Source organism: Ictalurus punctatus, chromosome 11 (assembly GCF_001660625.3).
Source record: "Ictalurus punctatus breed USDA103 chromosome 11, Coco_2.0, whole genome shotgun sequence".
Classification (NCBI taxonomy): domain Eukaryota; kingdom Metazoa; phylum Chordata; class Actinopteri; order Siluriformes; family Ictaluridae; genus Ictalurus; species Ictalurus punctatus.
Window position 1 is genome coordinate 21,098,007 of NC_030426.2, and position 26,128 is coordinate 21,124,134.

At 37.2% G+C, this 26,128-nt stretch overlaps 1 protein-coding gene across 1 annotated transcript; it reads right to left on the reverse strand.

The window, feature by feature from the left end:
- Nucleotides 1-6,644: 6,644 nt before the first annotated feature.
- Nucleotides 6,645-11,919, reverse strand: cfap144 (cilia and flagella associated protein 144). The gene is given in 4 exon segments (NM_001200658.1): nt 6,645-6,814; nt 6,978-7,081; nt 8,540-8,599; nt 11,621-11,919. Coding segments are annotated over 4 exon segments (444 nt in total). The 5' UTR covers nt 11,790-11,919; the 3' UTR covers nt 6,645-6,703.
- Between the last annotated feature and the right edge of the window lie 14,209 nt (nt 11,920-26,128).

Below are 26,128 nucleotides of genomic sequence, written 5' to 3' on the forward strand. Positions count from 1 at the left end.
TTTCTAAAACGTTTTGCTTCCAGTTTAAATTAAAAAAAAAAACTAACCCAAGCTTTTCAGTGTGGTCTCAATCATTTCGACCACTGTATGTGCAAATGCAATATCCATAGATACAAATAGCATCCCAGTTCTTGAATCACCCATTTGGTATCCTTTGTTATTTGCTTGATTTTATGATCAACGGCATTATTATTAACCTTGTTGTTCAAGTTACCTGTGATATTAGCTTGGGCAATAATTTCTCTCTTGTGCCAGTAAATCTTTGTTGAATACTTGGCTCAGTGATTAAGGCTGATTGGAAGGTCGTGAGTTCAAATCCCAGCACTATCAACCTGCCATTGTTGGGCCCTTGAGCAAGTCCCTTAAGTTGTAGAAAATGAGATAAATGAGATCAAATGTAAGTCGCTCTGGATAAGGGCATCTGCCAAATGCCATAAATATAAATGGAGAGAGAGAGAGAGAGAGAGAGAGAGACAGACAGAGAACAATAAACAAAAATGTGGCTACGAATGTGATAAATGTGCCAAAACAAAGTTGCTGTTTAAGATAAGATAATATTTTATTAATACCCAGATGGAGAAATTAGGGATGAACTAATCCAAATTAGGGATGAATATAATCCAGATGAAATAGCCAGGTTTACACTTGGTTATTTCATCTGGATTATATATATATATATATATATATATATATATATATATATATATATATATATATATATATATATATATATATATAGCAGCAAAATAAAAATAAATGATTATCCTTGTAGCCAAATGTGTGTGGTTTTTTTATTTTTTATTTTTTTTATTTTTTTAAAGTTGTTTTATGAATGAGATAGTTGCTAAATCAATGATTGTTCATTTTTGTGCTATTTTCATTAACATTTTTAAAGGCGACAAGTTCAACATTCATGCCTCCTACATATTGGCGATGTAAGGTACCTTAAAGAGACAGATGCATTTACACTTGAAGTCGTTTGAGTGATTAGATTTAAATCTGACGTAAATGCAATTACACTTTCATTTTTATATGGGCAGTCTCTATCTGGATAAAATCCTGACACTCAGGATGAATGAAACTATCAATTGGAAACAGGGTCAGAGTAATCCTTCATCTCTGTTTGACACAATCCCACAAATCTATTTATGCCAGAGAGTCCCGCTGTGGAGAACCGTTCATATCTCTGTTTATTAAGCAGGCCATATGGTGCTTTGATTAACCATAATCATGATCTAGAGTATATCTGGGGCAGAAGAAACTGCTGAGTCTCTGTGTCCTTAAAGCAAAAAGGTCTTCAGACATATTACAAAGCATATCTCTATTATAAGGGCCATTTCTAGTTAATGATGAACTCTCACAGGCAGAATCTACAGAACATGCTGACATTTTTTTCATCACCTCCTTGTTTTTTTTTTTTTGTTTTTTTTTGAGTTTGCAGTGTTTGCACTTCCCTTTCATTTGTCGTCCATCTGTAGATTTAAAATTGCCCTTTTTTTTTGTTAATGACACCATTCTAGCACTATTCTTTAGTCTTGCAGATTCTCTGCATCACTGCACACTCGTCTGTTTGCACATTTTGTGAGTTTCTCTGGTCAAAAATGTCTAGCAAATGACTAAATGTAACTTTAATAGATAAGTTCACATGCATATCTCCTGCATTTCTGTATCTGAATCCTCCACTATCTGCTTCATCAGCCCCTCAATACTTTGTGTGTGTTGAAATAGGGAACGATAAAAGAGTAAAACAAAGCACATGGATAAGACGAATATTAACTGGTCCAAGTGAACAAAAAGGTAAAAGAAGTATAACTTTTGGAGGCCGAGAGAGAAGATCAAATCCAGCAGACAATAAGCAGAAAGGAAGATTATAATAAAAAGAGATAAACCCAATTATTAAGGTCAACAGGAAAATACTCATTCTCTCCCACTGTTCTGAATTGATGGAGGCCAACGTCACTGTTCCTTCACCATGGCAGTGCTGTCCTCGGCTACATGCCAGCACCCCTTTTGATGAATCTGTCTCCTCTCTTCTAATCACTGTCCTGGCAGGAGAGAGCCGCCATGTGTTTTAAACGCCATGCCTTCACACACTGATTTGGAGTTGCTTTATTAGACTGATCTCCCACAGACACTCAAATATAAACATACATTTACAATCTGACACACTCATTCAGGAATGTTATCAAACTGTTGGCCCAGATGAACCATATTCTTACTTTTTTTTTTTTTTTTTTACATACATAATGTATAAGGCAAATCTTCTTCTTACTCCTGCATCTTGTGATGTAGCGTGACTCTTTTCACCACCATGTCTTTAAAAACCCTCTTATGTTCCACACACCAAGAAGAATCATGATGGCTTGGATGGCTGCAGATGCTGTTCTGGCTACTCCTTTAAGACTTTTTTGTTGTTTTTTTTAATACTCTGGAGGAGACAGAGAAAACACAAAGAGAAGCACTCAGGTGTGCAAAACTTAAAGCACTCCATCCACCTCTGCCCAGCATACTGCTTGTCAGTGTACAGTTCATAGAAAACCTGCTTGATCGCATCAGGCAAGTATCTTTCCAATGTGACATGAGAAACCGCGATATCCTTTGTTCCACCAAAACATGGCTTACTCCCCAAGTACAAGACCAGTCCAGTCCATTCAACCTGCTCTATTTTCTATGTAGACAGAATGGAGGAGTCCAGAATATCCAAAGGAGGGAGAGTCTGTTTTATGACCAGTAACAACTGGTGTGATGCTAGGAGCATTGCTGTTCTCTCCCATTCTTTTACACCAAACCTGGAACACCCAACGAACAAATGCCACCCCTTCTACCTGCCTTGAGAGTTCACTTCGGTCATCATCACAGCCGTTTTCATCCCACCTCATGAAGACGTGCACATTGCCTGATCTGCAATTCATGATACACTCAACAGCCTTTAGAACAAACATCCATATGATGCCGTTATCATAACCAGGGACTTAAAAACAGGTCATGCCAAACTTCTACCAATAGATCATGTGCTCCACTATGGATGTAAAGACAATGGACATAATTCAAGGGTTACAAGGCCGCTTCTGTGCCTGTTTTTAATCAATCTGACCATGTTGCAGTCTTTCTTATACTCAAATATAAACAAAGTATGTTGCAGGAAGCTGTGTATGAAGATGAGATGTGTATGAAGCTTCCCATAGAGTTCATCATTAATTACCAGTTTTGCCTGCTCTTGTTTTGTGAAGAAAGATGAGAGGAGGGTCAAAGTGATAAATGAATACACACATTGAGACAAGCACATCTAAATCCCTGGTGGAAGAAACTGCACACTGTTAGTGTTTTTAAAGAGTGTTCCCCATGCTCCCTCAAATCTTGTATCTCCAGCTTTCTCATGATTTACTGATGGAGCTCTGATCTGTCTTTCTCTGTCTATAGACCCTGGTGATGGAAGGACAGAATAAGGGATACCGCTTCATATATTGTAAGTCAGATGCCCAACTTATAAATTACGCTGTGCGGCCTGGCAAAAAATATAGAAATAGCAGGACAAATACAAGAGAGAGTTTGCTTGTAGTTTTAAAGAGCTTTAGTATCATCCACCTGTGCAGCTCAGGGATCAAACTACAATTTCCCTTTAGGGACCTATCTGAAGAGGTGAGGCAAGTGTTGCTTTTACATGAGTGCGCTGATGACAAACTAAAACCAGGAGGAATAATGGCTTCATCACAGTGGCATTGTCAGGATGGCAGAGCGACATCCTCATCAGCTGAGTAGGAAGGCGGAGCGACGTCCATAGAGAAGCCTGGCGTAGGGACGTCCGAGGCAGAGTATGGAAGCAAAGCAGAGCACCTGGCTGCAATGGGAGGTGTAAAAACATCCTCTGCTGAACAGGGAGCCTGGGCGGCATCCTAAGTTGGATAGGGATGCTGAACGGCATAGGGATGCTGAGTGGCCGTGTCAGTAGCCTCAGGTGTATGCAGAGCTTAGTTGGCCACCTCATTGACCTCTGACAGGAACATGGTATGGAAAGCCATGCCATCGACCTCACACAGATACCTGGCTTGGGAGAAAGTGCCCCGTCATTCCTGACTGGAACATGTCTTGGGAGGTCGTCTTGTTGCCTACAGACAGGAACAGGGTTAGGGAGGCCGTCTCGTTGATTTTTAGCAGCAACATGTGTTGGGAGGTCATCTCATTGGATCCAACTGGAACATGTCTTGCGGGGGGGGGGGGGGGGGGGGGTTGTCAGCTCCTTGACTTCTAGCAGGAATTTGACTTGGAAAACCATCTCATCAACCTCAGATGGGAACTTGGCATGGGCGGTCACCTCGTTGACCTCTAGCAGGAACAGGACCAGTGAGCTGGGACGACATGAATCCCAGCCACTGCTCTTCTGTGGGCTTGGGGACCTCCAGGCTTGCAAAATAAAACTGGCATTGCAGGAGATAACATTGAGGATATACCTTCGTTGGAAAGCCAACGAAGGAAGCCGAAACATCCAGGTGGTACCACTGGGGAAAACGCACAGAATCAAACGGCATGATGCTTTCCTCGCTCTACTGCTGCATCCATGGTGTGGACGAAGTAATCTGTCACGTAATGACAGTTTCGACAGATGCAATCACAGTTAAGAGCTTATAACTGAAGAGCATATGATCCAGAGTATAAGGCAAAAACAACAAAGACAGGAGGTCAGGCAATCAGGTAAACAGTCTATAGTAGGTAAGGCATAAATCAAGGTTGAGGTTAAGGCAGAATCATAACCAGTGACCCACAATCGCAAGGCTGGTAAATGACAAAAACAACAGCAACTATGCATATTACTTCTCAAAGACGGAGTGCCTGAACAATCTCTTATATAGTGTGGTGTGATTGTGATGTGATTAGCTGTGTCTGATTAGTCCTCGTGTCTGTGTGTTACATTGGGAGTTGTAGTCGCCGGCCATGTTTGTAGTTTGCAGTGCATTCTGGGAAATGGAGTCACTAGTTTGGTGACATGACACTTTGTGGATACCTCACACAAGATCTGTGAAAAACATACATAAATGCTAACAGTTACTAACACTAATATTGTTGTAACGATTCAGTGCCCCTGTGAAGCTGAATCATGTTCAGTCAAATTACTATGTTCATAGCTTAAACCCAGATGATTCCTTACTTTCCTTAAGTTCAGTATAGAGAGTAGTATAGTACTCTTAGTAGTGCACTACGTATCCAACAGGGAATTGAGATTAGAATTTAACTTTCCAATCAATATTACTTCTTTCCCTATATAATTTATTTAGGTAATATTTAACCAATTGCCTGTTAGTGTAACTGTGTTGGCCTGCAGGATGAGGAGTTTCAGAGGACTTCATGTCATCAGAGTGTTTTATAAGTAGATGTTTGTTTTTATGTAATATAAGAGGGTGTTTTTTTTCCCCCCAAAATAAAGTTAATTAACACACCTAAAATAATTAACACATAATAACCCACTCCAAATTGTGCAGAAGAGTACAATTGCACTGCAAAACGAAATGCTACTACCTTCTCTGATATATAAAATAAAATAAAATAAAAAAAGATTTAAAAACTACAGACCTGTTAACTTTTAATTCAACTATAATCATTTTTTTTTTCTTTTCATTTTACTTCACTGTATAACATTTTGGACAATGTTTTGAAGTTTTTATGTTCTATAGCATGTTTGCCAATGTTTATGCATTTGAAATTATTGTCAGTATTATGAGGGAGAATATTTGGAATTAGGAAATCATTAGGAAAGTGGATGGGTTTCAATTAACTCATGCACCAAACCCTAGAAGATAGAGTCTGTTGAGGGAATTGTATTTGTTTATTGTATGTTTATTGCTGTTATACCATAAGTAATAACCTTGCTTTGTGGATGTTCCACAACATTAAACCATTTTTTTTATGTGAGATGCTTTAATTAATAAACAAAATAATTGCTGGAAAATTGCCGTCTTATAAGACGGCAATTTTCAGGACATGCTGTTAGGACATGCTGTTCATGACTTCAGGACATGCTGTTATTGGAAAAGAATCAACTTTAAGGTGGTAACAGTAACTTCTGCTTTATCACAGCAGCCTGTTGTTGATTATATTTTATTCCTCATTTATCTACTCTTTACCTCCTTCGGCATATTAATTAGGAGCTGCCTTGTAGAAATAAACTATTAATAAACAGCATATACAGTGCCGGAAATAAGTATTGGACACGTCAACATTTTTTCAGTAAATATTTTTCCAATGAGGCTACTCACATGAAATTTTCACCAGACATGAGTAATAACTCAAGAAATCCAGAAATATAAAGAATCCACGACATTAAAGCCCATTAATTGTTTCCAGTGTCTACATGGGTTTCCTCTAGGTTCTCCAGTTTCCTCCCACCTTCCAAAAACATACCTGTAGATGGATTGGCTATGCTAAATTGCCCCATGTGTGAATGAGTGTGTGCATCCCATCCAGGGTATATCCCTGCCTTGAGCCCAGTGTTCCTGGATAGGCTCCAGATCTACCACAAACCAGACCAGGATGATGTTCTTACTGAAGATGAATGATGGAATAAATTTCAGTCATTTATTCCATAGATACTTAACTTTAGTTATTGAGATGTGGTGATCTATAGTGACAATAGCATGGCTAGGACTCGTCTAAGAGAAGTAATCTTTATTCAGGCAGTTACAGAAAAAAGACAAAAATGTGTCAAGGTTCATCAACGGTTCTGATTTTTTTCCTTCAGACGCCAGGCAGCTTCCATGTGTTTGGTGATTTCAGATTTGTGCCGTCGGAAGTTCAGTCTTCTGTCTTTGTGATCTGCAGTAATCTGAAATGTAAAGTGCTGTGAAGTTGGTGTCTTAATGTCTATATACAACATATTCTCCCATTCTCTGCCACATTCTACAGTGTTAGATGACATACACTAGCTCACTTTATTTTCTAAATGAACAACAAGGTATCTATTATGTTTCAATGCCTTACAGCCCTACCAGAGGATTGGAAATCCATCCAATTTCTTGAGACGTGGTCATTGGACGAGTGTACTTCTTTCTTGGTTCTGATTGTGCTTCATGAAAGCGCTTCAGGAAAGTAGCTGCCATAAAAATAACATTACACCATTACATTCAACATTAAAATGATAACATTCCAAGGTAATTATGTACATAATCCAGATTTTTTCCTTTCTAGTAGGGTAAAACAGAAAGGCTAATTAAAGTTAAATTAAGTGTAAGTTTAGTAAGAGAAGTCTAGAAACGTAGAACTTGTGTACTTATGGCTAGACTATGAACTTCTGGGTTCTCGAAAGAACCATGTCAGGCAATAACATAACATTTAAAAATAAATCAAACACTGTGACAGAAGCTAAGAAAAAGAACACTACAGTTACAAATCACAGTTTCCAGTCACATCATGATACAGAAATAATCAACTCTTCAGGTCAAATATTATGTATCTTACTACATCACTTATAATTTCAAAGGAGGTAACATGAAGGTTTCACCATTTGTGCTACATTCAGACAATGCTTCATTACCCAGTTACTGTTACTGCTGAATTTCCCCCATTAATTGTTGTGTTTATTGAAGAAAATAAACTGCTTCAACTCATCCGAGCTTTCTTGTGTAACTTGTAGTTGACACAAATTACATATCTACAGGGTGTCCCAAAAGTCTCCATACATAGGAGAAATGAACACTGGCAAGAACGTCAAACACAACACTTATTGATAGAGCCATATCTCCCTTCAGTTCTTGCCTGGTTTACAATTGAAGCTAAGCAGGTTGAGCCTGGCTAGTACCTGGATGGGAGACCTCCTGGGGAAAACTAAGGTTGCTGCTGGAAGTGGTATTAGGGAGGCTTGAAGGGGGTGCTTATGCCCCAGTATAGTGACAGGGACACTATACTGTAAAAACAGGTCCTGACTCTCTGTGGTCATTAAAAATCTCAGGACACGTATCTTTAAAAAGAGTAAGGGTATAACCCTTCTGTCCTGGTGAAATTCCCCCATTGGCCCTTCTCTATCATGGCCCACTAATAATCTCCAGCCCTGAATTGGTTACATCACTCTCCTCTCCACCAATAGCTGGTGTGTTGTGGGGGTTCTGGTGCACTATGGCTGCTGTTGCATCATCCAGGTAGATGTTATACACTAGTGGTGGTTGAGGAGATTTCCCCCCCATACAATGTAAACCACTTTGAGTGTCTAGAAATGTAACTAACAAGCCAAACTTATTAACACATTCATAAAGACAAAGTGTTGCGGACCAACCGAGAAATGGACGTCCAAGAACATCCACTGAGGAAGGCACGGCTGACATGATGCTGGCAAACATAGTATGTATATCCCCTATGTATGGAGACTTCTGGGACACTCTGTATATTACTTAAAGCAAATTCAGGTTTAGTTTTCAATTTTAATACCCATTTAAAACAATCTTGCTAAACTTTCCATCTCTTCATTAAACATTTGTAGCTTTATGACTGCTAATCTGTAAACAAAACGCTACCAGATACAGATGTGTGAATGTAAATTCTATGAAGATGTACATACGATCCTCCTCAACCTCTTCATGCATTTTTCTTGACATGGGTCCATCAGGTAAAATATGCACTGAAAGAAAGTGTAGAACATCGTTATTAATACTTGTAATCATTTTGCAGTATCATAAACACTTCACAACTATTAGGCAGTTTTCACAGCAAAAAGTGTAGAGTTAATGCTTACAAAAATAAACAGTAAAGCTGTTAATTCAACATTTATTGAATTATTTATTCAGCACTGAAGCTTTTGACTCAACATTGCATATTTTAATGTGTACTTCTCCAGACCTCTTTTCACGTTGACATCTGTAGAATATCCTCCATTATACGTCCAAACCTGTGGTCACAGCCACGGTCTGTGATTATTATTTTTTTTGCAAGTTTAGCTACAGTATAGGAAATCACAAGCCACCATTATAAAAGTTATCATATTTATTATTGAGCTCTTATAGTAACTTGTTGACATTATTTATAGGCCAACTTGTTTTTGGGTTCAAGTGACCTGTCAACAGGTTACTATAAGAGTCAAGAGGTTACTATAAGAGTCAAGAGGTTACTATAAGAGTCAAGAGGTTACTATAAGAGTCAACAGGTTACTATAAGAGTCAACAGGTTACTATAAGAGTAAACAGGTTACTAAACGAGTCAACAGGCTACTAAAAGAGCCAACAGGTTACTATAAGAGTAAACAGGTTACTAAAAGAGTCAACAGGCTACTAAAAGAGCCAACAGGTTACTATAAGAGTCAACATGTTACTATAACAGTCAACATGTTACTATAACAGTCAACATGTTACTATAACAGGCAACAGGTTACTATAAGAGCTAACAGGTTACTATAAGAGTCAACATGTTACTATAACAGTCAACAGGTTACTCGAACAGTAAACAGGTTACTATAAGAGTCAACATGTTACTACAAGAGCCAACAGATTACTATAAGAGCCAACAGGTTACTCGAAGACTTAACAGGTTACTCGAAGAGCCAACAGATTACTATACGAATCTAATGACAAATTTAATAAAACATATTCTGTGAGTAGAAAGGTCGGGAATAAGAAGCTATATTAATCTAATAAATAGCTAAATAATATCTTTAAAAATTATTTTCAAAAATGGGACACTGACTGCAAAATGTTTTAGAAACACTGACCTAAATATTGGGGAAATGAATCGTGCAATTCAGGCCTCTTTTGAGCAATGGACTGAAAAATTAAACTTACACCTCTTCACAGACCTAGTCAAAATGTATAATACATATAAAAGTATAATATTGATTCTATCTTTTAAATTCAGCAGTTTTCAAACCTTTTTTAGTCAAGTACCCCTTGCATAACTGTAAAATAAATTTTGTCTGAAGATAATGTATCGCTTATCCTACACAGGGTCACGGGGAGCCTGGAGCCTATACCAGGGAACTCTGGGCAAAAGGTGGGGGACACCCTGGACATAAATTTAACATCACAGCCCTGGCACAATCGCAACACATGTCCTTGGTGGAAGACATTTGGGAAGGAAACCCCCAAAACGCTGGGGAAACTTGCAAACCCCCAACCCCAGAGGTGCTACGCAAATGTGCTAAGACATCTCAGAAAACATTCGTGATGTGGTATGGCTAATTAGTCTAGGTAGGCTAGCTGTTCGGTGTGTGGATAAATGGAGCTGTTTTGTTACCATGAAAGTATGTCCTGTCAATAACTGTAATGAGGATGAAACCATTGATCACCTGTTAACGCACTGCGCATGCTCAGTGCTATGGCAAATAAAATTAAAAACATAGGATTGGATATAAACACGTGTGAGAAAACCACAAGGTATGGAATTTTTGATCAAATCTCTGCAAAAAAAAAAAAAAGTAAAAGAATTTGACTGGTTCGTTATATGCATGGTTAATTACAAAATCTGGAAAACGAGGCGTAAAATGGTTATTAATCAGTGCTATATCCCTGCTGAGACGGTTTTCAAACAGATTGTAAAATAAACACCCGTGGGCTTTACTGAGTATTTGACGAGGTGTGAAGTGTAAATTTGCTGTAAATTGATATGAATGTTTATGTGTGAATTAATTGCATTGAACTTCTGAGATATATATATTTACATTTTGCCAGTGTAAACAATGATTTATAAAGTACTGTATAACTGTAAATAATGGATCATAATGTATTTTGCAAACGTACTGTAAATAAGTGTTTGTAATCAGTTGTGAAATCATTAGGCCATGTTTTTAGTGAAAGTTGTTTTATAATAACTTTGATAATGGTGGATCGTCATTTTCTGTAAGAACATTTTGAAAAATCATGGATCCCTTGGCAATTTACGGAAACCCAAAGCGGCCATGCATTGTTAATTTTTTTTATTTAATAGCCTAGCATTGGATTTTTACTTCTGGCGATTGTACCTAGGCTTCAAAATCTTATGAATCTTACCTTAATGAACGAAACATGTAAGAATCATAAACTTTGGTTGGTCGCAGAGTTTATTTTCTCCAATAATCCAAAAGCTAATGGCAAAACCCAATTGGATTTTTGTCAAGGGAACAAGGGTGATGCTAACTTCGGGGTTGTCCTACAAAAATATGTCATCCCTGCAGGATTGACCACTTCTACATTAAGGGGACATTGCTCTCTCTTAATGAGGACATGAAGTCCATCTCTACAGAGGGCGATTACTACATTTATGATGGCGAAGATGCCAATGTGCATGTAACACCAGTTCCGTTCACAAACTATACGTTTACATGGACAACAATAATCCGATATTTACCCAATTAAGACAATACTCCGATTAAGAAACTACCATGTAAACGCCTTAATCACAATATTGTCTTAATCGGGTAAATATCGGATTATTGTTGTCCATGTAAACGTAGTCAAAGCAGGATAAAATTACGCAATAAAATCACGTTGTGAGAAAATTAAGTCGAGAAAACAACAGAAATTAAATTAATAACGCATGACCGCTTAGGGCTTCCGTAGCAACTATTCACAGAGAACCATTATTTTAATTAACCTAAAACCACAACAACAACAACAACAACAACAACAACAACATTAGCACTCAGTTAACGACCAAAAAAAATAAATCCACTTACACTTTTTGAAAGGATTGATGGTGAACTCGGTATAAAGCTTCTCACACCGCTTTTCCTTCTGGATTGTCTCCACATGAATAGCGTTTTGGTGAACGATATCCACGGGCTCTTTCTCTTTCGCTTTAGTTTTCGCTGCCATTGTTGTTTCCGCTTGTTGTCTTCTTTTCATTCTCGTAACTTTCTTATTAATGCTCCTTTAGTTCTTGTACTGATTCTGATTCCGAGCTTTCTACTCTTATCAACAGTCTTTTATTTCTTGTACTTATGCCGATTCTGATTTCGAGTTTGCAGTTGCCTGGCAACCACAAACGTGGTTATGACGTTTCTGCTCCACTAGAGTTCGCGCGAGACACACGTAACATTAGTCGAGCCTCTACACTTACTCACGTGACCAGGATACTGAGCATGAATGAATGGAAGGACGTTTTGTAGCGGACTCAGAATAATCAGACATAAAATAATGTTTGTAAGACCCTTAACCTACACTTACAAATGACTTAATTAACCTAAATAATGACTTAAACTTCAATGCTACTACTACTACTACTAATAATAATAACAACAACAACAATAATACCACTAACACACCAATTTACAGATGTGCTTACTCAAAATCCACTTTAAGTAGAAGTTAAAAACAATGAATGTTGCCAGTTATTTATTGATGCTATCTAAAGGTATAGTAAACTATACATGTAGTTAATAAATCAGTGCAAATTGTATGTTTTAGTCTGTTTGGGATTGTTTAACTGCTTCCTGATACTGTATGAAACATTTACTCTCTATATAAATGGACAAAAGGACATCGCAGCACTAAAAACCCTGAGTAAATGCCACCTTGAAAGCACATTACTGCATTGTAAGTAATTTGGATGATCGTTTCTTATTCAAATATATTTAAAAAAAAAAAAAAAAAAAAAGTAGATACCTTTAGTACACCTTAGAAAAGGTAAGGTGTCTACTTCTTATAGGACCAATTGAATGCTCAGTTCATTTGTTTTAAAACAATGAAGAAGCCCCTTTCTAATACGGCTTCTTAATTATGAAGAACATATGCCATTCAAAATTCCCTCAAACTGAATTGCTCGAATTCCAATTTAAAGTTAGAGTTACACTCTTATGAAGTGCTATGTGTAACTTGTGTACCTATAAATTTCTCAAAATTTTGTGAAGGTGCTTGGGGGTATCACCCTGCTGTTCTCGCCTGGTTTGCCATTGAAGCTAAGCAGGGTTGAGCCTGCTCAGTACCTGGATGCGAGACCTCCTGGGGAAAACTAAGGTTGCTGCTGGAAGTGGTATTGGAGAGGCCAGCAGGGGGCACTCACCCTGTGGTCTGTGTGGGTCCTAATACCCCAGCATAGTGATGGGAACACTGTACTGTAAAAACAGAACCTTATTTCAGATGACACTTCTCATAAAAGAGTGGAGTATAACCCTGGTATCCTGCCGAAATTCCCCCATTGGCCCTTCTCTATCATGACCCCCTGATAATCTCCATCTCTGAATTGGCTACATCACTATCTTCTCCACTAATAACTGGTGTGTGGAGGGTGTTCTGGTGCACTATGGCTGCCGTTGCATCATCCAGATGGATGTTACACACTGGTGGTGGTTGAGGAGATCTCCCCCCTCATTACTATGTAAAGTGCTTTGAGTTTCTAGAAAAGAGCTATGTAAATGTAATTATAACTAACTAACTAACTTTTGACTTCAACTGCTAAGCTACATTAGGCTTGTAGCTCCTGTTCAAAATGAACAAATAATACTTTGGACATGAAACATTTTGGGGTAAATGGAAAATTGTTTTATTTTTCTTTTACTTATTGTTTTAAACACGCGCATTTGTCTCAGAAGTGAAAATAAATAAATAAATAAATAAATAAATAAATAAATAAAGGTGTTTCCTGAATTGTGTTTCAGAGAAAAATAGCTAACTACAAAGTCTTGTTAAATAATTTCTTTCCTATTTATTTAGTTTACCCTTCATCCAATTCCAATCTAATTCCCCACTAGTCTTACCCAGTTTCACAACCTTCTGTATTTCCAATCTTGTCTTTCTAAAGCAATAGTTTTGTGTCCCCAGAACTTACTGGATCAGATTTGTTCATTAGTCACCTGTTTTTGAAGGGAAAACAAACATCAGAATGAGGTTTTATTGAGATTTTATTATTTTATCATTACAGAGGAAGACAAAATAACAGAATAAGAAGAAATCTCCCAGAGTTATGTATTAAGAAAAGATTATTCTCATAAATGGTATCTACACCCTCAAGTACTGTATCTCTTGACTGGCGGCTGTTTGTGAAGTTGTATCCATTTTATCTGTACACTTATGTAGCGCTTTTAACTATAGACATTGTCACAAAGCAGCTTTGTAGAAATTTGGATGTAGATTTTGATCTCTAATGAAGAAGCCAGAAGTGACTGTGGTGAGAGAAAAACAAACTTCCTGAGATGATGTGAGGAAGAAACCTTGGGAGGAGCCAGACTCAAGGGAACCTGTCATCTTCTGAGTGACACTGAACAGTGGGATTATAAATCATTGTTGTTTTACAACTATCCTATAAAGACAAACAGTACGAAGTGTGTTGAAAGGATGTTCAGTATAAAAGGATGTGACAGCAGCACTTCTTAGGTTAAAAATCTACAGTATACAGGTGAGACTATCCACTGGAACAAAGGTCAGAGTTGAGCATAAGCTGTTTTGGGGAAGTGCTAATCTTTAGGGTATCCATGTTTGACCATCAACAACAGAACGTGACTCACATGGGCAGAAAGTTTCAAGCAATATGAGTGGAGGTTTGTCTTCTGTTGGCTGAGGCTGTCCAGACGTTTCCAGATGTTAAAATCACAGCAGGAACTTTTAAGTAGTTATGCTGTTGGTTATATAGTCATTGTATTCAAATAATTATCACACACACACACACACACACACACACACACACACACACACACACACACACACTAAAGTTAATTAGACACATGATTCGGGTGTTTTTATTTAGAAATAATGGGAGCTATTTAATCTTGTTATATTCATGTATTTGTGGTTAATTTATAAAAAAAAATAAATAAATGCTGTGTGTTGTACAGTGTCTAAAGTCAGATGTATGTTAATAGAGATGAACTATTACTGAAAAATGTAGTTAAGATGTATTAGGTTAATAATAGTTTAAACCACACACTTTTCTTCATGAGTGTAATTAGAAACCGGTTCTTTTCACCACTTTAAAACATGTTGTTTATGAGTTATAATGGAAATGTAATGGAAACATGAGAAGAATTATTGAGTATTTTAATTATTGGATTAGCTTCTGATTAATTATTTAGATTTAAGAATGTATTATAAATAAAATAAAGAGAAATTGTAGGTTGTTGTCATGTAAAGCTGGAAAGCTAAATCATATCAGACATTTTTGCATCTTCAACGTGGCTTTGAAACCAACAAAATTTAAGAGTAAAACAAATAGACAAATAACTGAAAAAAATTCATAACAATAATAATAATAATAATAATAATAATAATAATAATAATAATAATAATAATAATAATGTTGATGATGAGGATGATGATGATAAAAAATAAACAACAACAGCAATAATAATAATAATAATGTTGATGATAAGGATGATGATGATAATAATAAAAATAAACAACAACAACAACAACAACAACAATAATAATAATAATTAACTGGTACCTTAAGTGTGCACATGCTTTTATAATGGACTGATTTATTTCTAAAATCGTGTTCAAAAGTAATCAATAGATTTTATTGCTAAGGGTGCATTTGTTATTCTAATTTTGCTCTAGGCATTGTACTGTCCTTACATAGCTGCATGATATAGGTGACTATAACATCATGATGAATAATTATTTACATTTTAAAGCACTTGCCATGTTCATAATCATTTAGAACACATGTGCTATCACTCTTGCAGTACTAAGACTGCGAGAAAATATTCAGCAAGTCTGGAACCCCCACTGTGTCTGTGACAAGCAGTCATCCAAAACCACAATCTGTTCTCAAATCCAAACACATGGTGCCTATTGACCTGTTGTCTCCACACACAACATGCACGTCACTATCTCATACACAAAGAAGCCTGTGAGTCTATGAGCATGTGTGTCTTCAGATAAATGCCCCTGTTATCAAATGTACAGCATTTGCCCACTTTGAGGGTGATTCTACCACCATAGCACTCCCCCACAGACACAGCTGTTGAAGGATAGAAAAATCTGGTAGACAAATTTGTTAGATAAAACCCGGTCATACTGATAACAATGATAATTCCGAGTACACTCACCGGGGTCCAGTACACATGCCACCTAGTCATGGGAAAGTGTTCCTGATGCATCCTTTGAGTTCCTGAGGCAGGAACAGTTTATCAACACTGTCTACATCGTATTCATAATGAGTAGGAAGGTGATATAAATGGACTTTGTGAATGCATCTGCCTTTATGTATTTGTATATACAGTCATGTGAAAAAATAAGTACACCCCATGGAAATTGTTTTTCCATGTTTGACATTATTTGGACAAGCCAACATTTGGTCCTCTTTGAGGTTCAGTGCCTATTAATGAAGTTGATATACTTGTACAAAACCACAAGGAAAATTAGTTTTTTCAATCATTTATTCAACAGAAATGTACGTACACCCTTGGCCTCAGAAGCTAGCATTGCCGCCCTTAGCAGAAATAACTTATTGTAGGCATTTTGCATAATTGTCCACGAGGCTTGCTGGAATTTTTGACCACTCAACCATGTAATATTCTTTCAGTTGTAAGATGTTTGAGGGTTTTCTTGCATGTCCTGCCTGTTTCAAATCCTCACACAACATTTCAATGGAATTCAAATCCAGGCTTTGTCTAGGCCATTCCATAACCTTCCATTTCTGTCCATTTTTGGACAGATGGCCTCATATTATCTTAAAGCAGTCTTCGATATGATGCAGAATTCAGAGTTGAATCAATGGATGCAAGCTGTCCAGTCGCCGAGGAAGCACAGCAACCCCAAACCATAACATTTCCACCACCGTGCTTCACAGTTGGTATGAGGTGCTTCTCCTGAAAAGCTGCCTTTGGTCAGCGCCAAACATGTCTGCTGTTACTGCGGCCAAACAACTATGTCCTTGATTCATCTGTCCAGAGCACATTATTCCAAAAGGCCTGCTCTTTGCCTATATGCTCATTGGCAAACTGTAGACCTGTTTTTCATGGCTTTTTTCTGGCACATGCAGGTCAAATTTGTGCAATCTTTTTCTGATTGTAGAAGCACTTTGAACTCAACAATTGCAAGACTTACTAGCAGATCCTGTGATGAAATTTTGGGGATCTTGGAGACTTCTTTGTGAATTTGACGGTCTGCTCTTGGGCTGAATTTGCTGAGACGGCCAGTCTTGGACAAAATGTCAGTCGTTTGAAATCTTTCCACTTGTAGATGACTTTCCTTACAGTGGAATGATGTATTTCAAATCATTTGCAGATCTTTTTAAATCCCTTGCCAGACTCAAAGGCATCCACAACTTTTTTTTTCTGAAGCCCTTATCTTTAGATCTTGGCGTTATGACACCACACACCTCGATAGCAAAGGGAACACCAGACACTAGATATGAGAGGGGTATAAATAAGACCAGTTTCACCTGCACTCCATAAGCAGGTTCTAATCACTAGCACCCAATCCTGAACACTGATTCTAATTTGATGGATTTGAAGAAGTGATAAATTTAGGGGGGGGCTTACTTTTTCCATGTGACTGATCTGTTTTTTTTTTCTGTTAATTTAAATTGTGAAAATTACTACAAAATGTCAATTATACATGTCATTTTATAGAGGGTATCAGCTTTATTAATAGACTCTGTTTCAAAGAGGATCAAATGTTTGCTTGTCCAAATACGTTTTTTTTAAATAAAATTTAAAAAAGCCTTATTTTTTCACATGACTCTATAATACTTTGGCCCATATTATTCGTATTATGCCATTGAAGAAACCTTATGACATAATGCATTGCACAACTCTAAAAGTTTTATTGTCCAGCTAGTGATAAATATTACATATTAGCCTCACGTCTAACATCACAATCAGTCATCATTAATAACAAGTAAGATATAATATTACAAACATTAAACAGTGGGAGATTATACAGATGCTGATTATCACATACTTAAAAAATCTGTGTTTAGGTTTTACTGCTACAGCTTGAAGTTCTCAGTAGCCTCTGAAATCAGAATACTGAAGTTAATTTCTTAAAGCTTGGCACTCGCCTGATCTTATCACTGACTTATTAACATCTAATGATAATGCCATGATAGAATAATCTTACTAGCTATTCTTTAGCCTTATAATCGTGTATTTTCTTATTGATATTTCTATACCACTCAGAATACTTTAAGCCACTAGAGGACAGTAGCCAGCAATTATAATCTCAATCTCTCTCTCTCTCTCTCTCTCTCTCTCACTCTCTCTCTCTCTCTCTCCATTCACCTAATTTATTCTCAAATAAATGCTGTGGATTAATCATTATATTGTTGCTTTGAGTGAACGCGGAATTGATTATAGTACTGGCACATTAGTAAGGATGATTAGCCAAATGTGTGTGTGTGGGCAATAAAACGAGATGCCCTTATAGCCTAAGATGTCCGTTTGGACATTCATTGATGTGCTTCTGCTGAAAATGAGTGAATGATGCTCTCTTTTTGCATAAGTTATAAATATCTTGTCATCCCCATAAGCAGTGAGTAGAATTCTGTGTGAAACAATTTCTCGAGTCTTATTTTCCATATAAGCGTGTCATCTTTTAGCACTCGCCTCCAGCTGAGAATAAAACAATGTAATTTCACAAAACTATTCATTAATGCTGCATGTGGCAAGAAGAGAAAACATAATTGCGACTGTTGTTATTGTCCTATAAATGGTTTCGTTTTCAGTAACTGTGTGTCCTCAAGGGTTTTCAAGCCTTCGATTTGTTTAGAAGAACATTAGTCAAATGAATTCACATTCAGAACAGGTCAGTTCAGGCAAAGCCCAGGTCATTTTCATTTTACACACTTCTTCAGTAAGGTTGTTAACTTGAGAACTATACCACATGAAATCGATGTAGCATCAGGCAATCTCTTTTTTATCTTTTTCGTTTTACTTTCATGTGTATTATTATTATTTTATAATTTTTTTTTTTTACCAGACCTTTAGCATTCTGAGCTGCTAAGAGAAAACTTATTAAATGCCTCTTCTGTATTCTCTTTCATTCTGTATGTGAAGTGTATTTTTTTATTAAAGAAAGATACTGTGCTTTTATTAAATAATGTATAGTAGACATGTCTAAAGCTGAATACTGGGCTAAAGGAGTGATAAGTTGATTTCAGACTGAGAAATTAGTACGACTTCAAACAAACCAGGGTGATGTGATTGCATTTCAATCATTTGATAATGTACAAATGGTGCTAACCCCTAATCTTAATCTTATTCTTTTTATAGTCTTTATATTCACATTGTATTTAGTGTAGAGTGCTCGAAACAGTGGTGCTCAGCTCTAGGGCCCCGGATCAATCCAGAGCTAGGCTTACTGTCTGTTTCCTTTTGGTTCCTGTCACCATCGCCATTCAGTTGAGCAGTGATGACTTTGGACTGCTTTGTACTGTAAAATAGATCTGTATACTGAACACATACCTAAGAGCAGTCATTTATGAGGTAGGTCTTGTGTTGAGACAATGAATTGAAATGTGAGTGAGATTGAGGTTTGAGAGTGTAACAATCGTTTTGTTAATTACTACATAGCCTGAACATTTCCTGAAACACTAGTTATTAATGAGAAGCAGGTAACACCTACCAATATAAGGTGAGGACACCTATCCATTTTCTATACCACTTATCCTACAGGGTCACGGGGAACCTGGAGGCTATCAAAGGAAGCATGGGGCACAAGGCGGGGTACACTCTGAACGGGGCGCCAATCCATCACAGGGAACAATCACATACACATTCACACATACACTACGGACACCTTGGGGAAGCCAATCAGCTTACCATGCATGCCTTTGAACTGATGGAAGAAACCAGAGTACCCGGAGGAAACCCCCACAGCATGGGGAGAACATGCAAACTCCCTGGGAATTGAACCCCCAACCCTGGAAGTGTGAGGCAATCGTGTTAACCACTAAGGTGAGGACATGAGAACATAAAATACATAATGTAAATACATAAATACATAATAGCACTAACAGACTGTTGCCAAATAACTGCTGTATTCACAACTTATAATATTTTCATACTAGTTTGGGTTAAGTAAGGAATAAATTACACAGTAATTTAAATTGTTGTTCCTTCATCATCCTCTCTTCTTTCTCTTTCTTTAAGAAAATAAGACCAAAAACGCAGCTTGTCATGTTACCAATAAATTGCAAGGACTCAGAATTCTCTGTCCTGAAGACTTACCTGTGTCAGAAAACTTAAAGTTAAAGCATTACTTCTGACTGTTGCAACGCTCTGGTACTCGCAACTCCTTCCAAAAATGCTAAATAAACCTCTCCACACAGGAAACTTCACAACATCAACAATTACACTTACAGAATTTAAATAATAAAAACAAACTTTATGTGGAGCATCCTCCGTGTAAGGTACTCTAGAAACGATGACATATTAGAACAATTAATTAATAACTTCATTTTGATACAATATACTTAAAATCAAAACTCCAATGATGCTCACACTCAATTTCCTTTTAATACAGTTTTGCACATTTTGACTCTATAGTTATTATAATGAGAATCTATTTATAATTCCACTATCTGGTGTCACCCAGAAGAGGACTGGTTCCCTTTTGAGTCTGGTTCCACTCGAGGTTTCTTCCTTTTGTCATCTCAGGGAGTTTTACCTTGCCACCATCATCTCTGGCTTACTCATTAGGGATCAATTTATACATTATAAAATTTGGTTAAAATTTTCTATCCAGATTTCTGTAAAGCTGTTTTGTGACATTGTTCATTGGTCAAAGCACTACCCAGCCTACTGTTATAGAAAATTAAGCAACACCTTCTGACCAATCAGAAGTGAGAATTCAACTTTGCTGTTTATAATGTATAACATACTGAAGTGATATTGAAGCATTCCTGAGAATCCATATTGTGGACTCTGCAGTAAAAGTGAATACTGCACATTGAACCAAAACATGAGCTATCAGAAAAATAATATACATTAGGATTAAAATGTCAGGCTTTGTTAATTGTGGGTACACTGGGATTTTACAGCAAAGAGAATATTTTAGCCCTGCATATGATATGTAGGATTCATTGTTGTTGGAAGTTATTTTCAGCGATTACTTTGACATATGCATAGTTACCTTGATTTGATTTTGGTATTATTCTTCTTTGCAGAAATTTATCTGATTGGCTTTAAATACTGTCTGGACATTACAAACTTGTCAAACATCTCACACTCCTTGAAGAGGTACACACAGAAATACCCCCATGGGTTTCAGAGCAGTTTGTGAACTATAGTAAAAATGGGGATAGAGCAAATTATTTTGTTTCCACTGGCCCCAGAACTAAATAAGTGCCACTATATTAGCTGTCAGTGGTCTATCAGCTGAAGTGGAGTCTGCACTGAGGGAGGAAAGGTTCATTGCTCATGTCACATTCCTCCGTAAAGTGGCTTTTGTTTGGGAAAAGACTTTAACACAGTGAGAGTCACCCAGGAATGAAGTGTGAATGAGGCATGTGTTTGACAGGTGAGAAAAGATATGAGAATGAGAGCCGTTGAAAGTGAAAAGGCCACTGAATCTGCTAGCATGCCATTGACACTCTGCTCTGTCTTCTGCTTGGCAGATTTTTACCAGATTTCACTCATGAAGGTCCGCTTATCTGATAGTTCTGCCCTATTGAGTTTTTTATATGGTGGTAAATGTCAATGGACACAGTAAGTGGCATGTCTAATACATCAATGCTCTCAGGTTTATTACTTTTGATACAGTCTTGATACAAGAGAAAAACATGTGATAAACTGTACCCTTTATGGAACAAACGCTTGTCACTGGAGTGAGCTACTTCAAGGGTGAATTTAGTATGTATCCTACAATTGGGAAAGTCATCATACCTTTAAAACTCATTTTGAAATCCAGTCCCCTCCGAAACTATTAGAACTTCAAGGCCAATTCAGTTGTTTGCACTATACACCAAAGACATTTGGGTTTGAGATGAAAAGATGGACCTGAGACGAGAGTTTAAGATTCCAGCTTTTCTTTCCTGGTGTTTACATCGAAATGTGTTGAACAACATAAAACATAGAACCTTTTGTATCAGACAAACCAATTTTTAGGTGAGCAAAAACTATAGGAACAGATAAGTCTTGAAGTAAATAAAAACAAATAACACTTAATTTTCGGTTGCATATTCCCTACTTAACTGGATGAAGCTTGGGACTCACTGGCATCACCAAATTGCTGGTTTCTTCTTTTGCGATGTTTTTCCAGGTTGTTGTTGTTTGTTTCAGGGGGTCTCTCCTTTCAGTCTCCTCTTCAGGAGGTGAAACACATGCTCAAATGGGTTAAGATTTGGTGATTGAATGAATAAAACCTTCCACTTTTCCCCTGATAAAAGCCTTTGTTGAGTTGGCAATATGTTTTGGATCATTGTCTTGCTGCATGATAAAGTTCATCCTGATTAATTTGGATGCATTTCTCTGTAAATTGGCAGACAAAATGTTCCTGTAAATTTCTGAATTCAGTCTGTTGCTACCATCGTGATTTTCATCATGATGTCAGGATTAGTGAGCCTGTTCCAGAAGCAGCCATGAAAGCCCTAGCCATGACGCTACCTCCACCATGTTTCACAGATGAGCTTATATGTTTTGGATCATGAGCAGATCCTTTCTTCACACTTAGGCCTTTCCATCACTTCGGTAGAACTTACTCTTGGTTCCAGATCTTTTGTGGCTTATCTCTGTATTTCTTTGTGAATTCCAATCGGGCTTTCTGATTCTTACTGCTGACGAGTGGTTTGCACCTTGTGTTATGACCTCTATATTTCTGCTCTCAGAGTCTACTTCGAATAGTGGATTGTGATACTGTACCTTCACGCCTGCCCTGTGGAGGTTATTGGTGATGTCACTGACTGTTGTTTTGGGGTTTTTCTTCACAGCTCTCACAAATGTTTCTGGCATGGCATCAGCTGCTGCTGTTGTTGTTTTCCTTGGCTGACCCATTCATTGTCTGTTGCTCAGTACACCATTGGTTTCTTTCTTTTTAGGACATGCCAAATTGTTGTATTGGCTATGCCCAATGTTTGTGCAAACCCTGGCTGATTTTCCCCCTTTCCTCAGCTTCAAATGGCTTGCTTTTCTCTTGTAGACAGCGCACTGATCTTCAGGTTCTAATTCTGTGTTACATTCTTCAATAATGTCAGTATCTATGGGGACAAAAATGTCAATTTTGTGTAGCTGTATATACACTCTCTGAATAGAAATGAATACTAAACTATTCCTTGTCATCGCAGTGGTACCTTATCTTTTGTACCTTTAATATATAATGTTCACTTGGAAACATGGATAAAGTGTATCTTAAAAAAAGTTTCATAATTGGGTAATTACCTGTTACAGTAGACTACATGTACCTTTCTCAGTAAAAGATACACACCAAAGGTCTGTGTAAGATACAGATAAAAGATATGCACCAATATTACTGATTTTGTTTGTTCTGATTTAATTTGCTTTCAAAACAATCTAACCTATATGCTCATGTACAACATTTAAGTTATTCTTATTAAATATAAAGCCTAATTCATACATAATTCAGATGAAAACAGTTGTCATCTCTGACAATGTTAGGACTAGCGAGGTGTGAATTGTAATCTTTTAAAGCTCATGTATCTGTGATTCATTTCTTTCAAAACGTGGATGAAAACAAGACATGCTACCCCTCCCTGACAGGCTGACAGACTAGCTAAATGTCAGATCTGTCCTCAACTACCACTTATGCTCAGACACAAAAGAGATATTGAGTTACTTCGGAGAAGCCCAGCAATGTTTGTAGAGTATCAATTGGGACTTGGGCCTGCTTGGGCCTTGTTCCAAGAGCTAGAATGAGAGGAAGAGGCATTTAAGAACCTGTTAAGAACATGAAGCAAAATGAAGAGAAGGACCTGATCTCCAAAAAATATTCCTCAGTCTACCACAATTGCACAAAAAGACAAAGCCGAAGGTTATCATTGGTTTCTTGTGCTTGTTGCTGTGCAGTGCCAGAAAATCCATGCAAGAGAAATACTCAATCTATTGTCAATTATCTATCAAATGTGCAATGTTATTTTCTCTTTCTAGCTTGACTTACCATAGTTTATAAAAGTAGGTTGCATTTCCATTCACTTCAGACACCAAACGTTAGATTATTGCACTGCAGAGAAACTAATATTATTTGAGTGTTGTTTACTGCATACATTAAAGACTCGTAGCAGAGGAGGAACGGAGCCAACACAGTTATAGTGAAATTGCTGCCAAGGGATCGTAAAATTGAGACTGATGATCTCATTAAGTTCAAACAGAATCAAAGATGGCCCATTAAACCTTTATGATGAGCCGTTCACCTCACAGGCCAAATGAGGTGCAGCTACTCTGTCGAACAAATCATACACTATTTTTCCTTTTATTTATGACTGGCAATTTTTCTCATTATGAGGAGCTTTATGCATTTCAGTTTGCTTAACTGAAGTTGTATTCAGAGGGGATAAGATTTCCAGGCATACAGTGGATGTAAAAAATCTACATACACTTGTTAAAATTGCAGCTTTCTGTGATGTAAAAAAAAAAAAAGATAAAGATAAAGATAAATCATGTCAGATCTTTTTCCACCTTTAATGGGATTTAGAAAATAACAAAATTTAAGTGAGAAACAATTATAAACATTTTAGGGGAAAAAAAGAAAAAGGAGAAAACTAATATTTAGTTAAAGCACCTTTTACTTGTAATACAGCACTCAGTCTTTTTTGGGTACGAGTCTACCAACTTAGCACATCTTCATTTGACAATTTTATTCTACTCTTCCTTGCAAAAACTCTCCAGATCTAACGGAGACCTTGAGGTTTTGTGCCAAAGTAGATTGGTATTTGGAGCTATTCATGATTCCCTCTATCTTGATTCGAGCCTCAGTCCCAGCTAAAGAGAAACATTCCCATAGTATGATCCTGCCATCACCATGCTTCAACATGGTTGTAGGATTCTTTGGATGATAAGCTGTCTTGGTTTTGTGCCAAACATATCTTTTTTGAATCATGTGCAAATTTTCATGTCTTTATGTCAATGTGGGAGGGACATCCTGTTCTTTGCAATGTGACAGCAGTGCCCCATTTTCTCCACTTTTTGATGATGGCCATCACGGTTCTCTGTGATACATCTAATGTTTTGGAAATTCTTTTCTACCCTTCTCCTGATTGATACCTTTCGACAATAAGATCCTGTACATGCTTTGTAAGCTCTTTGCAGACAATGACTTCAGCACTCGGATGAAACCAAGAAGATATATACTATACTGTATGCATAGTATCCATTTTATAGTCTATGCATACTGTAATAATTACTGACAATTGGACAGGACTAAAATCCCAGATGTACTCTAGTAATAATTACATTACCCCACCTCCGCATGTAAAACTAATCCACTCTAAATAAGGCTTAAGATTATGAGTGTATGTGCAATTTAAAAGCTAAAAAAGTGTTACTCATACTTCTCCATACTGTGAGATTTAATTGGCCTTTTTACTTCTACAGAATGCTCCATGATGGCAGTTTTTGTGTAATCTAAATTAAGTCATTTGGAAGCGTTCTCTAAGGTCGTTATTTTGGATATCAGAAGCAAACTGGCTAAATAATGCATAGCTCATCTGTGAAGCTGGCATTAAGTATGATTGAACATGTCAGCTAGTTGTGTTTATGCAGTGAGCAGTTGCTTAAGTAAGACAATCAGCAGACTGCTCTTTAAGTGGGTGATTTTACAATCGTGGGGCCATTTGGCACTTGTAACTCTTCGAAATAAACTTACATTTTTAAATGTTTTACAATATTACATCTAAGAAAATATTCGAAATTGTTTTATTTACAAGATGGTTTTGCTGTTAATGGCTGCGTTCTGCTCCTTAAATCCTGCTTCGCGACAGTGTCTATTATTAAAAGCACCTCCCAAATAAGCTTGAATTGAGTTTAAACCCAAAAGAAACTAAATTCTACTACTTCCATGTCAGTTTTCTTTGATGTTTCTGCATATGAATTTACAGTCAGGTTCATAAGTGTTTGGACAGTGACACCGTTTTCATACTCTCGCCTCTGTACACCACCATAATGGATTTGAAATGAAGCAATCAAGATGTGATCGAATTGTAGACTTTCAGCTTTAATTCAAGGCATTTAACAAAAATCTTGCATTATCTGTTTAGGAATTACAGCCGTTTCCTTGTTGAAGAAAAACCCCTTCACACTATCTAACCATGTCAACACTCTGGAGGAGGTAGGCATATCATTGTCAAAGTCTAC